This window comes from Mustela nivalis (genome assembly GCF_964662115.1).
Source record: "Mustela nivalis genome assembly, chromosome: 11".
Taxonomy (NCBI): Eukaryota; Metazoa; Chordata; class Mammalia; order Carnivora; family Mustelidae; genus Mustela; species Mustela nivalis.
The window spans coordinates 97907984-97926193 of NC_139030.1; the positions used below are offsets into that span (position 1 = coordinate 97907984).

Below are 18210 nucleotides of genomic sequence, written 5' to 3' on the forward strand. Positions count from 1 at the left end.
TCGAATAATCCCCCCAACCTTCTCTTAAAGGAAAAGCAGATTTCTTAAAGGAAATCTCTTAAAGGAAAGCAGATTTGGGAACTTAAAATAAATGGAATGGTCTTCCTTCTACTTCCTTCACTCTCTGGTCTGAGGTAATTAATGTCTACTCAATACCACGCTCAATCATGTTTCCCCTGGGACAGTACTTTCAATTAAACCTTTTATTTCATCCAGGAACGGCTGGTCTTATTGACCACTGTACTTTTTATCTGTGGATTTATGATAATCTAATGCACATCTCCTCACAGGCAGAATGGCCTTATGAGTCCTTATTGTTCTGATGCCAGAAGAGAAGTGAAAAACAAAATTAGCTCCTGTGGAAGCCAGGAAGGAAACCACATTTGTTTAACACAGCAAGAGGCCTTTCACTACCTGCCCAATGGCCTTGACCATCACACTGCCCTGGCCTCTCAATGTGCCGGCTGCCCTTGCCTGGCTGCTCTAGTCTGATAAGACGCGCCAACTCCCTTGAGAGCACTGGACGCCAAGGGGTGAGAGGCAACGCCATCCTCGGGTTACATTTTCAAAGGGTTGTGAAGGAAGTCAGACATTTACGTGCTATTGCTATTCTTTTCTGTAAGAAACCCTACAGGTTAAAGAGGAACCTCTGGACTACTATTTGACAGCAAAGGCTGGGCTTTTCAAAAAGTAGGCTGCTCACTGGTTTGGAGCTCTGCGCCTTATACTTTCTTTCCAGCTAGGACCCACATGACTTGGTTTCTATTTCAGAAGTACACAAATTATAGTGACATGTTATTAACTTAACCACCATGAGAAATTACGTGTATATTGTTTTTACAGTCATACTCTGTTATGTAGCTGAAGACAAGGCTGGATCTAGTGTACTTCTATCTCTTCACGATCTGGGGCATAAGTCACTGTTAAATATATCCTCAAACACAAGTTCAGCAGACTTCATCTTTAATTTGCTTGCATGCCTACATAGCACATAAAATTATCAAGTTAATAATTGCATTAATATTTATTTATATAATTTATTTACAACCTGTCTAGTACCAAAGAGGAATTGAGGTGGCTCGCATTAATAATTACGCTGAAAATATCTGCCAAGTTTTCAACAAGTTGCTAGTGCTGACACAGTCCTATTTTTCAAACTGAAGAATTCAGAACCCAGAGATTTTTTATTGCATTAAGGATGGCCAAAACCTTAATGAATAGTGCTTGCAATTTATTCACTTTTCTTCACTTGTAATGGAAACGAGCTTTAAATAAACTATGACTGTAGGGACAGATGAGACAATTTCTACTTAAAAAAAACAGTTTTTTTTTTTTAAGTTTGTATTTAAGTTTGTTTGTAAACCTGCTTCTTACAACGTGAATTTTTCCTTTCTCTATGTTAAAAGGAATACCAATCACTTGTGCCTGGGCTGCAATGAGCCCACAGGGTTTATTTACTCCACAGTATCTCCAGAGCATAGCACCGTGTAATAATTTACAATCTATTGGAAGGGTTTTATTTAAAAACATCTTATGGTAAAATGTACCCAAACTTCCAATTTTGGAAAGAAGGAGCCCATTTCCTTCTGAGCTAACTACAGGAGTAAAGTCTCTTTACTCCTGTACCTACAGCTGTGGTGGCATCAAAAGATTAGAGGAAGGGCTACACCTGTGTATATTAGCCACTATAGCAATAAGAACCACAGTGGCAAGGGGTTGAAAAGGTGGCCAGGAGGGAGATCTCTGCTGGCAAAACGTTATTCAACATTTGCTTCAGAGAAGCCACTCTTTAGGTCAAATGCTCCCAAGGCATTCTGAACTGTAGAGCAAAGAAATGCTCAGAGGCACCCTCCCCTGGCCCATCCGTATATAGAGAGATCATTCATAAGTCAGGTGCTATCTGTATTGAGCATCCCACCAAAATTTGATGCACATAAATTCAGGGACTAGTATTCTGCAGTAAGAAGAGGTCTCAGAGACCAATTAGTTCAATCTCCTCATTTTGTAGATAAATGAACTCTTCTCCCTGTTTACTGTCAATTTTGTTTTATTTTGATAATTTTAGTATTTATTAGTTTATCTCTATCTCCATAATCTAACTCTTATTCCCAAGTCCCCGACCCAGATTGTGGGTATCTGCCATCGAAAGATGAATCTACATTGGCTGGGAAGAAAAATAGCAAGAAGAGGGACAGGAGTTTATGTTTAGCAAGAGTGTCAAGACTAAAAATGTTGCTGAACAACAAAGTGGGGAAACGGGTCAGGTTTCTCTGCTCTGGCTTCTCTCACACTGTATTCGCATCAAAAAAGAACTCAATACATGCTCCGTGAAAGGAATTAAGAAAGATAAGCCCCAAGAAATTAAATGACTTTTCCAAACTTGAACACCCAGAGTGGCGGTCCTGGGCCAGTAATGTGAATTTCACCCCCCTGACCAATACTCATTCTGCTATAGAACAGTGTTCCCTTCAGCTTTCCTAACCGAATTTGAGAGACTGTAACAATATTTGCCCCAGTGAGTTATGCCTCCTTGATGTGTGACTCTGCCATTCTTTCCAGCCAGTCATGGCATCTGTCGACCCATCCCTTGAATCCTAATGGCATCGTGATGTGCTTCGACAAAGAGAATGAGGCAGAAGGAACGCTGTGTATCCTACAAGGCTAGACCTAAAGAACCCCCGCATCCTCTGTTTTTGTTCTTCTAAGAATGTCCAATAAGGAAGCTGGACTAGCTTTCTGGAGGATGACTTTTCGTTAACTAGAATTAACTAGAATCAAGGTGCCCCATCCAACAGCTAGAACCAACTGACAGCCATGTAAAGGAGACCATCATGAACCTTTCCGCCCTGCAGATGCACCAGTTGGACACAAGCCTCAGGAATAAACCCAAACCCCAAACTTAGAAACAGAAAAGTTATGAACACACTTCATAAAGAAGGGCATCACATGGATCTTAAATTTGATGGATTTCTATGTTATCCCTAGAAATAGTCTTGTTATAGGCATGCACATTTTGCTCCCATGATCATAGAAGTACCCAACGGTATTATCACTACGACCAAAAGGTTCCTTTCCTCTACTCTGCCCTTTTCTTCAGTTTTCCCTCCTACCACTGGCTCATGCTTCTCCACATCCCTGGACTCCCTACTTTCCCTGCTTCTTTGAATCTATCCATGGACCAAACAGAATCCCATCTCATAAATGAAAGTTTTCATAATTTTAAAATCCTTATTGATTTCTTCCTTTTATATAACTTCTGGCTCACTAATAACGTCTTAGCTTATTCCTTAAATCTGTGCAACTAAAAAAAAAAAAAAGAAATGTGTACAACTCTTCCCTTCCTATCCACCTTCCGCACAGATCGTAGGTAGTATGCCATATTCTTGTATCTCTAATGACATTCAGCATTGTCTAGAAGTTCTTGGAGTTCAGGAATCTTAATACATTTTGGAGTATACAGTGTGTGGTAAAGCATCTAGCACCAATAAATGTTTATTAAATATTTGATCAGCTAAACTGAGAAGAGTAGGTGTTCAGGATCTGTTGAACAATTGAGTCCTTTCATCACCAATATAGATCCAGAAATAGAGGGCAATAGAGGGCTGACAATTCTCCTGAATACCAATCTCTGAGTATCAAAGAAGAGAAACATTTGGTCTCAGGGAGATGGAATGCAAGCAAGTAACAGGTAAGGTGTTTTGGTTGGATGTTTTTGTGTTTTGCCATTTGGGGGTTTGTTTTTGTTTTTTTGTTGGTTGGTTGGTTTGTTGCTTGTTAGTTTCTGTGTGTTTTTGCCCTCCAGTGGGAAGCCAAGGGTCTACTCATAAAACATGTAGCTTCTGGGAAGGAGAGGAGGGAGAAGGTGAGCCCTTTCAAGTTAAGCTGAAAGTCTGTAACTTCCCTGCAGGGTGCTAAAGTCAATAGTTCCATATGCCAGGAGCCACAGACGCCAATATTTATGAAATAATGACCATCAAGGGGAGGCTGTGCTATTCTTTGGGATATTTTTCTCCATCCTCCTACTAATACCTCCATCTTCATCACCACCTGGCATTTTAATGTAATTTAATGTCAGGCACCATTTTCTTCCTCTTCATCACCACCTGGTATTTTAATGTAGAAACAGAATGCAGAAATATATTCTGGCATAGAGAGCTAGCCCTCCGAGTGTTATTTGCTTCCAGAAAGGCAGGATGATGGGTCCGAAGAAAGAAGAGAGGAAGGAAAAGGGGAGAATGAGGCAAGGTGGAAAAAGTGAAACAACATTTCAAGCTGTTTAACAATCCTTCCTTTGGTCCTAAGCCTCTAAGAAATGCAAAGAATTAATTACGGAAAGACTAGGTGATAAAAGTCCTTCGCATAACTCAATAAGTGGCCAGGAAACATAATTGAACTCGTTTATAATTGAATATCCTGCCATTGGGGCAGCCTTAAAGAAGGGTAAACTTAAAGAGACAGAACAATATTAAATGTTCTTTTGTCTTTTTAACACTTGTGATTAAACATCCTTTTTAAGGAGAGACCTGGGATAGTGGTGGGGCTTCACTTAGGCAGCAACAGGAGCTGAAGAGCACGTGATTTGTACTTGGGCATCTTAATTTAAATAATTATAATATCTTAAAGAAAAAGGCATCTTAACTCCTTCATCGTTTTATTACATCTGACAAGTTCAGTCCAAGGGCACCTATCTATTCGTGCATTATGCGTCATATGTTCTGCACACTCATTAAAAATAATGAGAACACATTTAAAAGTCATTGCCCAGAGAATCTTTGGGGACGGTACAAGGGAAGAGGTAAGTGGCAACAGATTGTGATTTAAGTGTCTATCTCTGTTTTATCAGCCCTTAGGAGGAAGGAAAAAAAAAAAAAAAGAAGTAGCAAGCTTAAGCTGATATTCTTTAATGATAAAGATCACACATTTTCCTGAAAAACAGGCAGATGAAATATGTTCAAACCTCTAAATACACTTTCAAAATGAAATGGGCTGTAGTGGCCGTTTCACAAGTACAGTATTTACTTTAATAACAGCTGGAAAAGTTAACCACGATCCATTAAGGCTATACTTCCCCCCCCCCCTTAATCTTTTAAGTATCCTTTACAAAATGAACGCCTTCCCTTATCTTAACACCAAACCTACCTTAGCAAACGTACTGATCACAGGGAGAGAGGTAATTAAGCAAATCAAGGTCAGCCCCCGAGTTTTGTAACCACTTTCTTATCCAGCTGTTCCCTATCAGCAGCTGGCTTGAATTATTGGAAACATTTGGCTAACTGGGTAATAAGAGGGATATAATCTGTGGTTGGTTACAATATTGCTTTTTCTGAGCTGTTTAAACACGTATGTTGAGAAAATTCTTCTCTTTAATCTAACTTCCGGAGGCCTAATCATGGCCACAGCGGCCACTAATAAGACATGTGTCTTGTGCCACGAGAGGACAGCCCACTCTCATGGCCCTTCGTCCTTAACACTGCAGGAGAATGGAATTGGCCCCAGTCCTCTGAAATGTCATGAGACCTTCTTTTCAGAATAAACCCTTCTTCTTCCACTACCTTCCGGCCTCTACCAAAACCAGTTTTGTGATAAAAGTCACGAAGTATTTTCATTCTGACACATGGAAGCCATACAAGTGTGCAAAGTGGCCAGCCCTTCCTCCATCGGCTTTCAGAGCATTTGTCGTCATCAATTTTATCAAGACTAGATTTTGCTGACAAGGGTTCAGTCAAATTCTTTCAGGTATAGGGACTGCCCAGGGAGTAGCAAGTGACTACTAACCCCTCAGCCTAGTGGGTTACTGAAGGCATTCAAAAACCTGGCAAAGAAGAAGAACCTAGTCACTTAGCACACAGCACGACTGACAGAGGGTGGGATGTGTAGCTCAGTGAGGTAGAAATCTCACAAAAAGAGGCACCTGGGTGGCTCAGTGAATTAAAGCCTCTGCCTTCGGCTCAGGTCATGATCTCAGGGTCCTAGGATCGAGCCCCGCATCAGCCTCTCTGCTCAGCGGGGAGCCTGCTTCCTCCTCTCTCTCTGTCTACTTGTGATCTCTGTCTGTCAGAGATTAAGCCATACAAGTGTACAAAGTGGTCAGCCCTTCCTCCATTGGCTTTTAAGATTGTGATTTTGACAATGTAAATTTCGGTAAGGGGCAATGTCTCTGTGTCTTGTTTCCCCCAATTTCAAGATAGATAGGAAGAGCTAACCATGGTGGAAAAATGAGGATCTTCTTCTTAGGGGCTTTGAAATCTTTGCCAAGAGTTCAGCCCTGGCAGGATGGGGGAGGGTAGAATACGGTCCATGGAAGGGGTCAGTGGAAACTATCTCATCCTATAGCGTCCCATCTTGGAGACAGAGAGGAAGGAAGAAGGGACAGAGGTATAATTGCAGACAGATACCAAGCACCCAACCTTCAAAACTGCCCTAGAAGCACCTCTCTTTGGTATATGCTTAAATCTACAAGTTACAAGGTGGCACACAACAAATTTTGAGCACAATCAAATTGAGTGTGGGCATTTAAAAGCACGATCGAGTCGAGCCTGAAAAAGTCAAGTACAATTGAGTTTGCCTAAATGAATCAGGTGTAATTGAGCCGAGTAACCAGATTGTGCTCAGCCCTGGCCCTGTGCCCAAATGAGAGGCACGTGACCCAAAAGACGCAACTCAGCTGGTCTTAAAATTTTCACAGGTTATTTTTTTCCCAAGCAAAAAATTGTTTGCAAAAATAGATAAAGTTGAAAATTTGGCAACTGGAATTCGTCAGGTATAGGCACTAAGTTATCCTATAGGCCTTTATGCTCTTCACACAAAACAACTATTCCAGTGATTTTTCTAACTTAAGTGAGCATCAGAACTATCTGGAGGGCTTGTTAAAATACATCTTTAGGGGCACCTGGGTGGCTCAGTGGGGTAAGCCTCTGTCTTCGGCTCAGGTCATGATCTCAGGGTCCTGGGACTGAGTCCCAGGCGGGGAGCCTGCTTCCTCCTCTCTCTCTCTCTGCCTGCCTCTCTGCCTACTTGTGATCTCGGTCTGTCAAATAAATAAATAAAATCTTAAAAAAAAAAAAAAAAAACATCTTTAGCTCCTACCCTAGAGCTTCTGATTCCTCAGGTCTGAAAGGAGCCTGACAATTTGCATGTGTGACAATCTCCGAGATAATGGTATTCTGCTGATCTGAGACTACAGTTTGAGAACCACTTCAACTGAGATTGAAGCACTTAAAAAATACTTTAAAATACTTTTAGTATTAAAAAATAATATTTAAAAATATTAGACAATGATACTTACTGTTTGTCCATGTCTTTATAAGTAAACTGTGCAACTGGATTATGCAAATGTATTCAGATAATTTAAACTACCTAAATTTTCATTTATATTCTAGGCTTTTTTGGGTTGGGGGGACAGAAGGAGAGGGAGAGAATCTTAAGCAGGCTCCAAACCCAGCACAGGAGCCCAATGTGGGGCTTGATTTCCTAACCCTGAAATCGTAAACTGAGTGGAAATCAAGAGCTGCATGCTTAACCCACTGAGCCACCCAGGCACTCCTGACTGACATTCTATCAGTACTCTGCCTATCCTCACTGTCTTGTGTAGTGATAGCCAGAGAATGCTAATGCTCTGAAATGTGAGGAAATCTATGTATATTATTTTTATTTAGTTTAAAGTAATTGTATCAGGAAGGATAATGCATTAGATACAGATTAGACATAGAATAAGAGCCACACCGCCTTTAGCAATGCCTTTTCCAGCCTTCTGTATCAACTGCTTTAATAATGTGTAGCTTTCATTTATTCAGTCAACCCAATATTTGCTGAACATATAGTGTGCACCAGGCACAGGAAATAACAACAGAAGATAACATTATTTGACACTCACCAAGTATTAGCATCTATGCTTAGCTAATTCTCACAACAACCCTACAAGATAGGTGCTATTCTTATCCTCATTTGGCAAATGAGGAAACGGAGACAGAGAGGTTGAGTAAAACTACAAAGCAGGGATCCACATTCTATGTGCCCCATTCTAAGTACTTTACACCCATCTCCAATGCTGACAGTTTCTTAGGCAGACAATTATCTGATCGCTGAGTTAGAGGTGAGGAACGGGGCCGGGGGTGGAGGTGCGGCGTTCAGAGAAGTAACTTGATCAAAACCATTCAGCCAATAGGTGGTAGAGCCAGGATTCTACCTGGGTTTGACAGATCCCAGATCTGAGGCTCTTAATGATTACATTATAGCCAAATACAACAAGCTCTTAGCAGGTATCTGAATGTCTTTTCACCTCTTCCAATTTATTCCAGACAACATTATTTCTCATATTATCCCTTGCTCAGTAAGCTGTCGAGCTGGGGCGTCTACTATCTCCCTGAGGTATCTTATTTTTTCTAATCCCAGAGTACTTGAAGATGCTTCTTCCTTCCACCCTGCAGCTCTGCATTTTGAAATCCTACTCAATCAAGACCTTTCTCAAACACTGTCATGATCTTAAAGCTTTTCTTGGTCCCTCAACTTTGAATCCCCGTAACACTTCATTGAATAATTTGACCAACTCATACTCTTCTTCATAGGCTCGAAGCTCCTTGAGGACACGAACACATCTTATTCATCTCTGGAGTTCATGTTGCAGAACCTTTACTAGGAGTAGATGAATACTGCTTGAATGGACTTGCACTAAGCAAGGGGAAAATATTGCAGAGAGAAGCAGAAATGAAGGCTATATTTTAGCAAGGATTCCATCTTAAGTCACAAGAACTGCGTTATTTGGAGAACCCATAAAATATAGCTGCGTTTTGATTTCTGCATAATTATTGAAATTCCAAAACATAACTCCTGTGCTTTGGTTTAGGTAGACAAATCATTCTGAAATCATCCTTCAATTTCTGCTACTTATCCACAAATAGCTGCTATAATATTCATTCTTCCTTAAGTACCTTGGTTAATTAAGCATGGAATCATTTGAATCTAATAGCCAAAGGGAATAAAATAATATATCAGTTAAATGAGGTTCATCTAAGATTTCAAACGAAAATTCTTGCATGATTTATGATATTAAATAATTTCACATCTAAAGGTATGAATCTTTCACTTCCTAAGAAGATAAACAGTAAAGGAATGGGAGCCACATGGCTTTTGCAAAGGCAGTCACGGGGACTGGTAAATATGGTGGTGCTGGGTGACACTAAGTTCAGCAGCTCTTCCGGGAGCTGCCCACACACATGCACACACAGAGCATTTTTTTTTTTTTTCCTAAGCAAAAGTAATACTCCTAAGTGAAGGTCGCACCGGCATGACAAACATGGCTGGCTACCTTTTGGGTCTCAGTCTTGCCAGGCAGCAGCATCTTGCTTGCTAGAAATATAGTCAATGCTCCTGGCAGAGGCCGGCATTTAATAGCAGGCAAACGTGGCAGGTAGAAATTATAAATACATTTGAAATTTTCTCAGCTCGCTTTACCCACCAGGGGTTGCTGCGATTTTCAGGATAATTTTAAAGATAAGGCAGCAGGTCAGAACATGAAACATTAAAGAGGTTAACCAAGGAATGGCACTGTGTTGTTGTTTTTTTTCTTCCCAATAAATGAAAGAAGACATACACCCATGTGCGCATGTACACGCACCTGCACGACAACAGTCTCGCTCGCTTGCATGCGCTCACTCTCTCTGAAGCTCTCAGAAAAAATAAGGCATGACGTCAATAGAAAACCTTTCGATTTTCATGATCTTTCCTAACCTGACACTGTGCGTAAGAACACAAGAATGTGGGGTGCCCGGGATGGGAGGGAAGTCACCGAACGTGTCTCTCGCAGAACACAGCGAGCGAAGCGCTGATGACCGAGCCCCGTGTTCGTTTCAAGCGCAGACGCAGACGCGGCCCTTTCACCTTGGGGTTCTGTTACCAACACTAGCCTCAAAGTCCCTTTTGCAAAAACGTCCCTTATGGGAACACCTCTTTCATAAACTCTTACCGGGTCAGGGGGTAGACATCAAAGGCTCTTCCAGCTCGGGAGTCTGAAAAGACTGCCTTTGAAACACGGTCCCTTTGCTAAAGATCCTAGGAAGAGCTTACATAGTTGTGATGCTGGTTCACGAATTCCTCTCACTTGATGTTCAACCTGGCCTGCCACAGACGGAATGAAGGTGCTGCTATGTTTGTGATAGGAGCTGACTGCTCCAGAGGAAGGAAGTGGAAAGAATTCAGCACAGTCCTCCCGGGGCCCGTCAGGAGAAATAACCAGGAAATGGGTGCTCGGGCCTTTGGAAAGACAGAGGGTCACATCGGAGAGAGACCCTCCTATATTGGGACTTCCTGTGTAAGTGCTGACCACATGCTCCCTTGGCTCCAAGAGTTAAGACTTCACAAGGAGCGAAGATAACAAGGAAGTAAGGAAGATTTAACTGTCAGAAACTAGGCAGCGCAGCGCCGTTCAGAGGGGACCCAGCTCCTGAAACAGCAAGGCTTCAGAGAAGGGAGACGACAGTTCCTCAGAACAGGAAAACAATAAACAGAGCTTGTTTTCTTCAAAGGAGATAGAACAAGACAAAAGCAGGAAGTGCTGTCCTTCCTTCATCCTGCCGGATTTTCAATGGGAGTCAAGTGTGTGCATCAGTCACGATAAGGAAGGAGAGCCCCAAGCGGTAACACCTTCAGTTTCTTTGAAAGAAAAATACGGAGATGTGTCACATAGCACACCGTTCTTCATTCTGTTCTTTCAAATAGTCCCGAGCGTGTCACACTATGAAGGGTTTCCCAGTGAAACAGGGCCGCGTGTGCCAAACGTGACCTCTCTTTAAACTTCCTGGATGGTGCTGTCCACTCAGCACTCAAGGAAAGCATCTGGGCTGGACAAAGATCATTCCACATTTCTTCAACATAAGGATTTGGGGGTCCATATTACTTCGGAGCGTGTAATCCTCAAAGGCTTTGCTTTGCTGTGTTACAAAGAATATTCCATAGATTTAGGTAATTAGAAGTCAAATGTTTTTTAAAGAGTCAGACTATCTGCCAGAGAATTCTAGAAGAAGGGATACTAACCACATGCTTTCCAAATTTGGTATAAAACTAAAACAATGAGAACAAATAATTTATTTGCACTCATAATCTCACAGTTGCACCATTAATTTAATATGCTCCCTGGGGGGGCTTGGCCTATGATGTCACTTTCTGGGATAGAAATCAAATCTCACTAAATTCTACTAAATGAGAGTGAACTAATACATACAGGCTGCCTGAAATATGGATTTAGTTTCAGACTAAAAATTTTTTCTTTATTTTATAATTCAGTATTTTGGATACCAGTATGTATTTTAAAATAAATAATTAAAAAATCAATATTCAAAATAATGGTTAGTCCCAGGCAAGCCTGAATAGATCTATTTTCCCCATAAGGTATCTAAAGTTTAGTATTGTGTTTTTGTTGTGTGGGAAGGTACTAAAATAGTTCTGGCTGAACATATACTGAGACTTACAATTGGCCAGGAACTATGCCAAGAGCCTTGCAGGAACTATGCCACGAGCTTCACAACAATCCTCTGATAAAGATGAGGCAACAGAGCCTTCGAATGATTTTATGAGCTGCTCTAGATCACACAGAAACCTTGTGTGCTGTGGAGCTTCCAGAAAACTCCAGAGATAATGCACCAAACATTAAGAAACCTATGCCTCCAGTTCCCGAGCCATGCAGGATCATCAACAGGTTACTCCATCACACTGCGGCTTGGTTTTCTCATCTCCGAATCGGATTTGGACACGCTGATTCTTTTGGCCCCTTTGCTCTGAAAATTCTATTTTTACATTCATTAACTTCCAGCTGCAATTGTCTGTGATCGAGAATGCATTCAGAGTTTCAACCTGGTAACGTCACATCCCTCTTCCCCTTACCTGGGGAAGGGGAGGTGGTATGTTTCTAGAGCAAAGGATTAGCTGTGAAGTTAAGAATTCTAGAAGACACAGGGAAAGGGGTAAAAGGAACTATTAGATGGGAAACTGAGGCCTCATAGGGTATGAGTTCTCTGCTGGAGCTCTGTTATTAGGTTCTTTTGTTGGCTGGAATGTTTCTTTTCTTTTTTTAAAGCTTTTATTTATTTATTTGAGAGAGAGAAAGCATGCACAGGAAAGAATGCACAAGTTGGGGGGGAGGGGCAGAGAGAGAAGCAGACTTCCTGCTGAGCAGGGAGCCCCACACAGCAGCTCAACCCCACGATCATGTCATGGGATCATGACTTGAGATGAAGGCAGATGCTTAACTGACTGAGCCACCCAGGTACCCCTGGAATGTTTCTCTTTCTATGCAGGGTTTCACTCATTCCAGGACCATAGTTCAACAGAGTACACAGTCAAAATTTCTTTCCTTGTTCTCCAATCCCTGACACACGCACATTAGTCCCACCAAAATTTTCGAAGACTTTTATCACCAGCAACCAAACAGTTTGACAAGAAGTGAAGGCCTTCCTGTTATAGGCACATGCTGCCTCTTTCTAATTGTTTCTTCTCACTGTGACCCTTGTAGAGAAAGACCAAGGTCTTTGGATAAACAAAGGATTGAAAGAAAATTCCATCTGCATTTTAGGAAAATGGACTCTAAGTTTCTGCAGCATTTCTTTTAAGGATAAGTAAGGAGCTAAGTGAGGAAATGAAACGGAGATTCAAGATTCTGCCTTCCAAAATGGCTGGCAATGGAGGAGTCAAGCAGAGAAAAGCAGGTGGGGCGTCTAGTATCTAGACGTGTACCTCACACCACCCAATCTTCTTCCCTTCCCTGTTTTGTTGCAGATCTTCCCAGAGCTTTCAATAGGGCAAGGGTTAAAATGGACAAGATGATGGGAACGAGAGGAAAGGAATGGAAACGCACGGGAAGAGGGTCGTTCTGTCAGTACTAAGGAGCATTAATAAATGAGAGAGGTGTTTCAGGAAGGTTGCATATTCAAACATGAATATAAACATAGATAACAGAATATTAGGCTTAGAGTAGATACCTAAAAATTTATCTCGCCTTATCACTTTATCAATGGGAGAATTTTTTCTAGAGCACCTCTAACAGATAGTGAGGCCGGCTCTGTTCCAATATTCTAAGTTGCCTGTTTTCTTCTTGGACAGCTCCAACAGTTAGAAACTATTGTAACTTATAACATTATCACTTCCAAATATTTGTTCTCTTACCAGCTCAAGGAGGACAGGATATGAGTCTTAATTATTTTTGTATCCCCAGAACCTCCAACTTAGTGGACATCATGTAATAATAAACTATTAGTCAGATTAATACATAACTATGCTAATGAAGAAACTACCTGAAGAAATGTATTAAGTCTACTTTTTTAATCTATGCAAAAACCCTTTACCTATTTGATAGCAATAAAAATGTGTCCTAAACTTTCTCTTTTTCAAGTTAACGACAGTCAGTTTTCTCAACTAACTCTCACTGTTTTTTTTTTTTTTTTTTGACAGGCAAAGATCACAAGTAGGCAGAGAGGCAGGCAGAGAGAGAGAGAGAGCAGCGGAAGCAGGCTCCCTGCTGAGCAGAGAGCCTCATGAGGGGCTCGATCTTAGGACCCTGGGATCATGACCTGAGCCGAAGCCTGAGGCTTCAAACCACTGAGCCAGCCAGGCACCCCACTCTCACTGGTTCTGATGATCTAATTCTGGGAACGCACCTTATTCCCCATATGTAGATAGATAGATTGAAAAGAAATAAAGTTTTCAAGAAGGGATAATTAAAAATCCTTTTTACCACATCTATTCCATTTTTGTTATTAGCCATATAGGTTCTTCACATTTTTCTATAGCCTTCTTAAATACACATCAATAATAAAATAATAGGTGTTCATTGTTTTTAAAATGAAAAAATTAGAATGTCTCTTAATTCCAATATTCTGGGTGTATCTCCTGCTGGTTCTTTGTTTTTGTTTTTGTTTTTTTTTTAAGATATTTTAATGTGATATGATCATGCTGCACATATCATTTTATATACTACTTTTTTTCCTTAATGTGCTATGCACGTTTTCTCATGTTATTATCAGTTCATCACCAAGACCATTTTAAATCACTATTATATATCACTGGAGAGCTATCTAGTTATCTAACCAATACCTTATGGTTGTATAGCACCCGATAGATCACTACAATAAATGGGACGTGAGGAAAAAAAAAATATCAGTGTACATGAGTTTTTTCCACATTTTTGATGATCAGTTTAGGACAGATGACTAGAAGTATAGTTAGTAGGTCAAAGAACATACATTTTCACAAGACTTTTGAAACTCTCTTCCTCAGGGTACCACCCTTCCTGGCCCTCAGACTAGGTTAAATTCCCTTGTAACATATTCCTAGTACACCCTGCTGTTCCTGTTCATCACCCTCATCACCATTTTGAAGACTTGGTTGTATTTTATTTCCTTTTAGACTGCAAACTGCATTAAGGTGGCGCATGACCATTTTTGCTGACTATGTTTTGCATAAAGCTAACATATAGTCCAACATTCAAAGTATATTTTACTTAGTTGAATACTGTTAAATTGCTTCCTTAAAAGGGTTTTGAGGGACGCCTGGGTGGCTCAGTTGGTTAAGCAGCTGCCTTCGGCTCAGGTCATGATCCCGGCGTCCTGGGATCGAGTCCCACATCGGGCTCCTTGCTCAGCAGGGAGCCTGCTTCTCCCTCTGCCTCTGCCTGCCGTTCTGTCTGCCTGTGCTTGCTCTCTTCCCTCTCGCTCTCTGATAAATAAATAAAATATTTAATAAAAAAAAAAAAAAAAAAAAAAAAAAAAAAGGGTTTTGAATTTGTATCTCAGAAGCACTGTTGGTGTATGTCCAAATCACTGCATTAAGATTGTAAAGCCATGACACCCCCAAATGGGAACACCCCCCCACTCAAAAAAACTCTTCGTGTGATTCAGTTCTTGTTACAAACAAAACCTGTGGCTTAGAGCTCATCTCTCAGCTCCTACGAATTCACTGGGTATATTAAATTCTGCATTAAGGATTCAGTGAGACTGTGACATGAACATTACCAGTTCTCGGGGAAGAAAAGTCCCTTCTTGACGGGCGATGACCAGCGATGCTGTCTCTCCTTGCTTGGTGCTCCTCAGCATGGCCACAAGCTCTTCCTGTGTTCGCCCAGTGACATCTCTGCCATTTACCTAATGGATGCCATCATATGAACAGGTTACAACACTCTCCACCTCCTTCTATGCTAGATGGTTTCTGAAAGTAAGTGGAAAATGGGCTCCTACAATCAATAAAGCTCTGAAAGGATGAAAACTGAACACAGGGACCCAAACCAACCATGTTCAAAGTACCAGTATGACACTGACCATCATTATTATGGTGCTAGATCCTTTCAGATAGACAGCAGTTAGTATAATCAGTTTCTCCTAGGATATCACATTCTTATGAGGGGGACATCAAACTGACAGCAGAAAATAATTCCTTAAATAGGAAAGAAGTGGATTTCAGATGCTAAACTAGCATCATTTTCTGCCTAATACAAAAAAAAAAAAAGGCAAAAAAAAATGGATCATGATCACATGGCAAATTCCTTTGGCAGGGAAGTCTTTTGTTATAATTAAACAGTGTTGTCCATTTCTAGAAAATTATAGTCTCCCGGATATCATAGATTATTAGAAATTAGAATTTGGAGCTATATTAGTCATTTGATATATCTTCTTTCATAATCTAGAACGATATGAAAATCTGTAGTTTTGCTTCCGTGCCATGAGAAAGTTAAATAGAACCAGCCAGTTTCAATGAGAAAGATTTCTTGAAAGGTAAGTTGACAATATATATTTAGCCAAGAAGACAATGCTACCAAACAAAAATACATGGAGGAAAAGCCTCTTGCTTTGGGTAGTTCCAGATCCTTCTTTTTAGGTATGGATCAACCTGAGACAGGCAGCCCATCCCTAGGAGAAGTTTAAAGAAATTGTTACCAGAGTTTGGCTATGACTCAGAAATTCTTTAGCCCTCACTGCATTTATGACAAATTTGTGGATTTGATCCAAATTCCCCAGGGATCCTAAGAGGTGGAAGTAAGACAGAGAAGACAGGGAAAAGTTTGAGGTGTTACATGTGCTGTATCACTGACCTTACAGGGAACTTAGAAGTCAGACTTCCCATTAACTAGTTTTTTTAAATAATTAAAGTCCTTATCTTTTCTACAAGTGATAATTTTCAATATATTATGTAAAAACATAAATAGTACATATCTATTTAAACATATTTTATTGAAAATATTAATTCCAATTCTTACCTCCAAAATTCTGTCCCCTGATTGTAGGCGGCCATCTTTTATTGCTGCTCCCTTTGGTAAAATGTTTTTTACAAAAATGGGACCAGGCCCATGTATGGAAGAGTCTCTGGTAACCACAGTGAAACCGAGTCCTTCAGGGCCTAGTGTGTAAGACCAGGAAAACGCATGGTCACCTTAAGTAGAAACCTGCAGAAAAATCTACCTAATTTAGACTAATGTAGAATAAGTAAAATGTTTACATTCCAGCAAATATTTTAAATTCACTTCAGTTGTTCTGATTGCAAATACAGATTATCGCTCCTGACAGGCCCTGATGGTTTCAAAGTGAATATTAGGGTCCAATGCAGATGTGTAACACTTTCGTTTATGGAGGCCCCAGAAGAAGTGGCACATGTTATCCATAAACTCAGGAGATCGATTTCTCGGTAAACCATGAGCAGCCAAAGGCGATATGACATGAGTTTTGTCAGGCGTTCACTCAGGTAGTCAACCTGCCCCTCCCCCCACCTGGGCCTCGATTCCCAGATTCCTTCTAGCTGCATCCCCACGCTCCCTCCCTCACTCTTGCTGTCCCATTCTTTTGCATCTCAATCTCTTTCTCTCCCAGTAGGTGGTTTTCACTTCCTCTGAACATCTCTGCCCTAAAGAACCCTTATTGCAATCTTACTTCTTCAGTCTTCCACCACCAATGACCTACTCATGACCACATCCACTAATTTTCCCTCTTCTGATCTGTCCCTCTCTCGAGCTTTGACCCTTCTCACCAAGTGTTCTCTTGAAATTAATGGCCCCCTCTTTAGTTTTCATGTCTGTAATTTCTGATTATTTTCCTAACTCTCTGATCACATCATGTCTACCGCTGTCTCCTACCCACTATCCTCCCACATGAACAAAGATATTCAAGGATCTGCCCTAGAACAGTTTGTTCTCCAGATTCTATGCCTTGGCCAGCTCCCAGCTCCAACTGTCAGCCCCCCATGGAGGACATCTGAACCTTGTTGACCCTAATCTCTCTGGTGTTGGCTCGCTTGACAGGACCACGCACACATTTTCACCAGCATTCCAAACTTCACTATGAATCTCCTGCTCCAATTCAGATCCTGGTCTTTTTATGTATATTTATCTACTAAAAATTCTAATTTTTAGTAATGGTATCTCCATTGAACAAACTACTTGCAATTCCTCTCTCTCTTCTCCTATATCCGGTCAGCAGGCATGGCATACACATTCCAATTAGGCAGATGCAATGATCCTTTGTTCTTTGATCTCTCCTTCAGTGTACCGTTTTGCTGTCAGATTACTCTTCCCAAAGTACAACTGTGATTGCATATTCTTTATTTTTGCATTCAAGGCTTTCTGATGGATTCTTTTTAGAAAATTATTTTTATTAATATATAATGTATTATTTGCCCCAGGGGTACAGGTCTGTGAATCATCAGGCTTATACATTTCCCACCACTCACATAGCACATACCCTCCCCAGTGTCCATAACCCAACCACCCTCTCCCTACCCCCACACCCCACCCCCTAGTCACCCTCAGTTTGTTTCATGAGATTAAGAGTCTTTTAGGGTTTGGATCCCTCCTGATCCCATCTTGGTTTTTTTTTTTTCCCTTCCTACCCACCATAATCGCCCACTTTGCCTCTCAAATTTCTCATATCAGAGAGATCATATGATAATTGTCTTTCTCTGATTGACTTACTTCACTCAGCATAATACCCTCTAGTTTCACCCACGTCATTGCAAATGGCAAGATTTTTCTGATGGATTCTTTTTTTTTTTTTTCCAAGATTTTATTTATTTATTTGACAGGCAGAAATCACGAGTAGGCAAAGACTCAGGCAGAGAGAGAGGAGGAAGCAGGCTCCGTGCTGAGCAGAGAGCACGATTCGGGGCTCAATCCCAGGACCCTGGGATCATGACATGAACCAAAGGCAGAGGCTTTAACCCACTGAGCCACCCAGGTGCCCCTCT

At 41.0% G+C, this 18210-nt stretch overlaps 1 protein-coding gene across 3 annotated transcripts in view; it reads right to left on the reverse strand.

Annotated features, from left to right (window-relative positions):
* The window catches only part of PARD3B (par-3 family cell polarity regulator beta), a 1038672-nt gene that overhangs the window by 456862 nt on the left and 563600 nt on the right, over positions 1-18210 (reverse strand). For all 3 annotated transcript variants that reach the window (XM_082689121.1, XM_082689120.1, XM_082689122.1), the window contains 2 exons: positions 16235-16374; positions 14997-15125 (listed from right to left, as the gene is read on the reverse strand). In XM_082689121.1, the coding sequence (XP_082545247.1) occupies positions 14997-15125; positions 16235-16374 (269 nt within the window). The remainder of the gene's footprint in view (positions 1-14996; positions 15126-16234; positions 16375-18210) is intronic.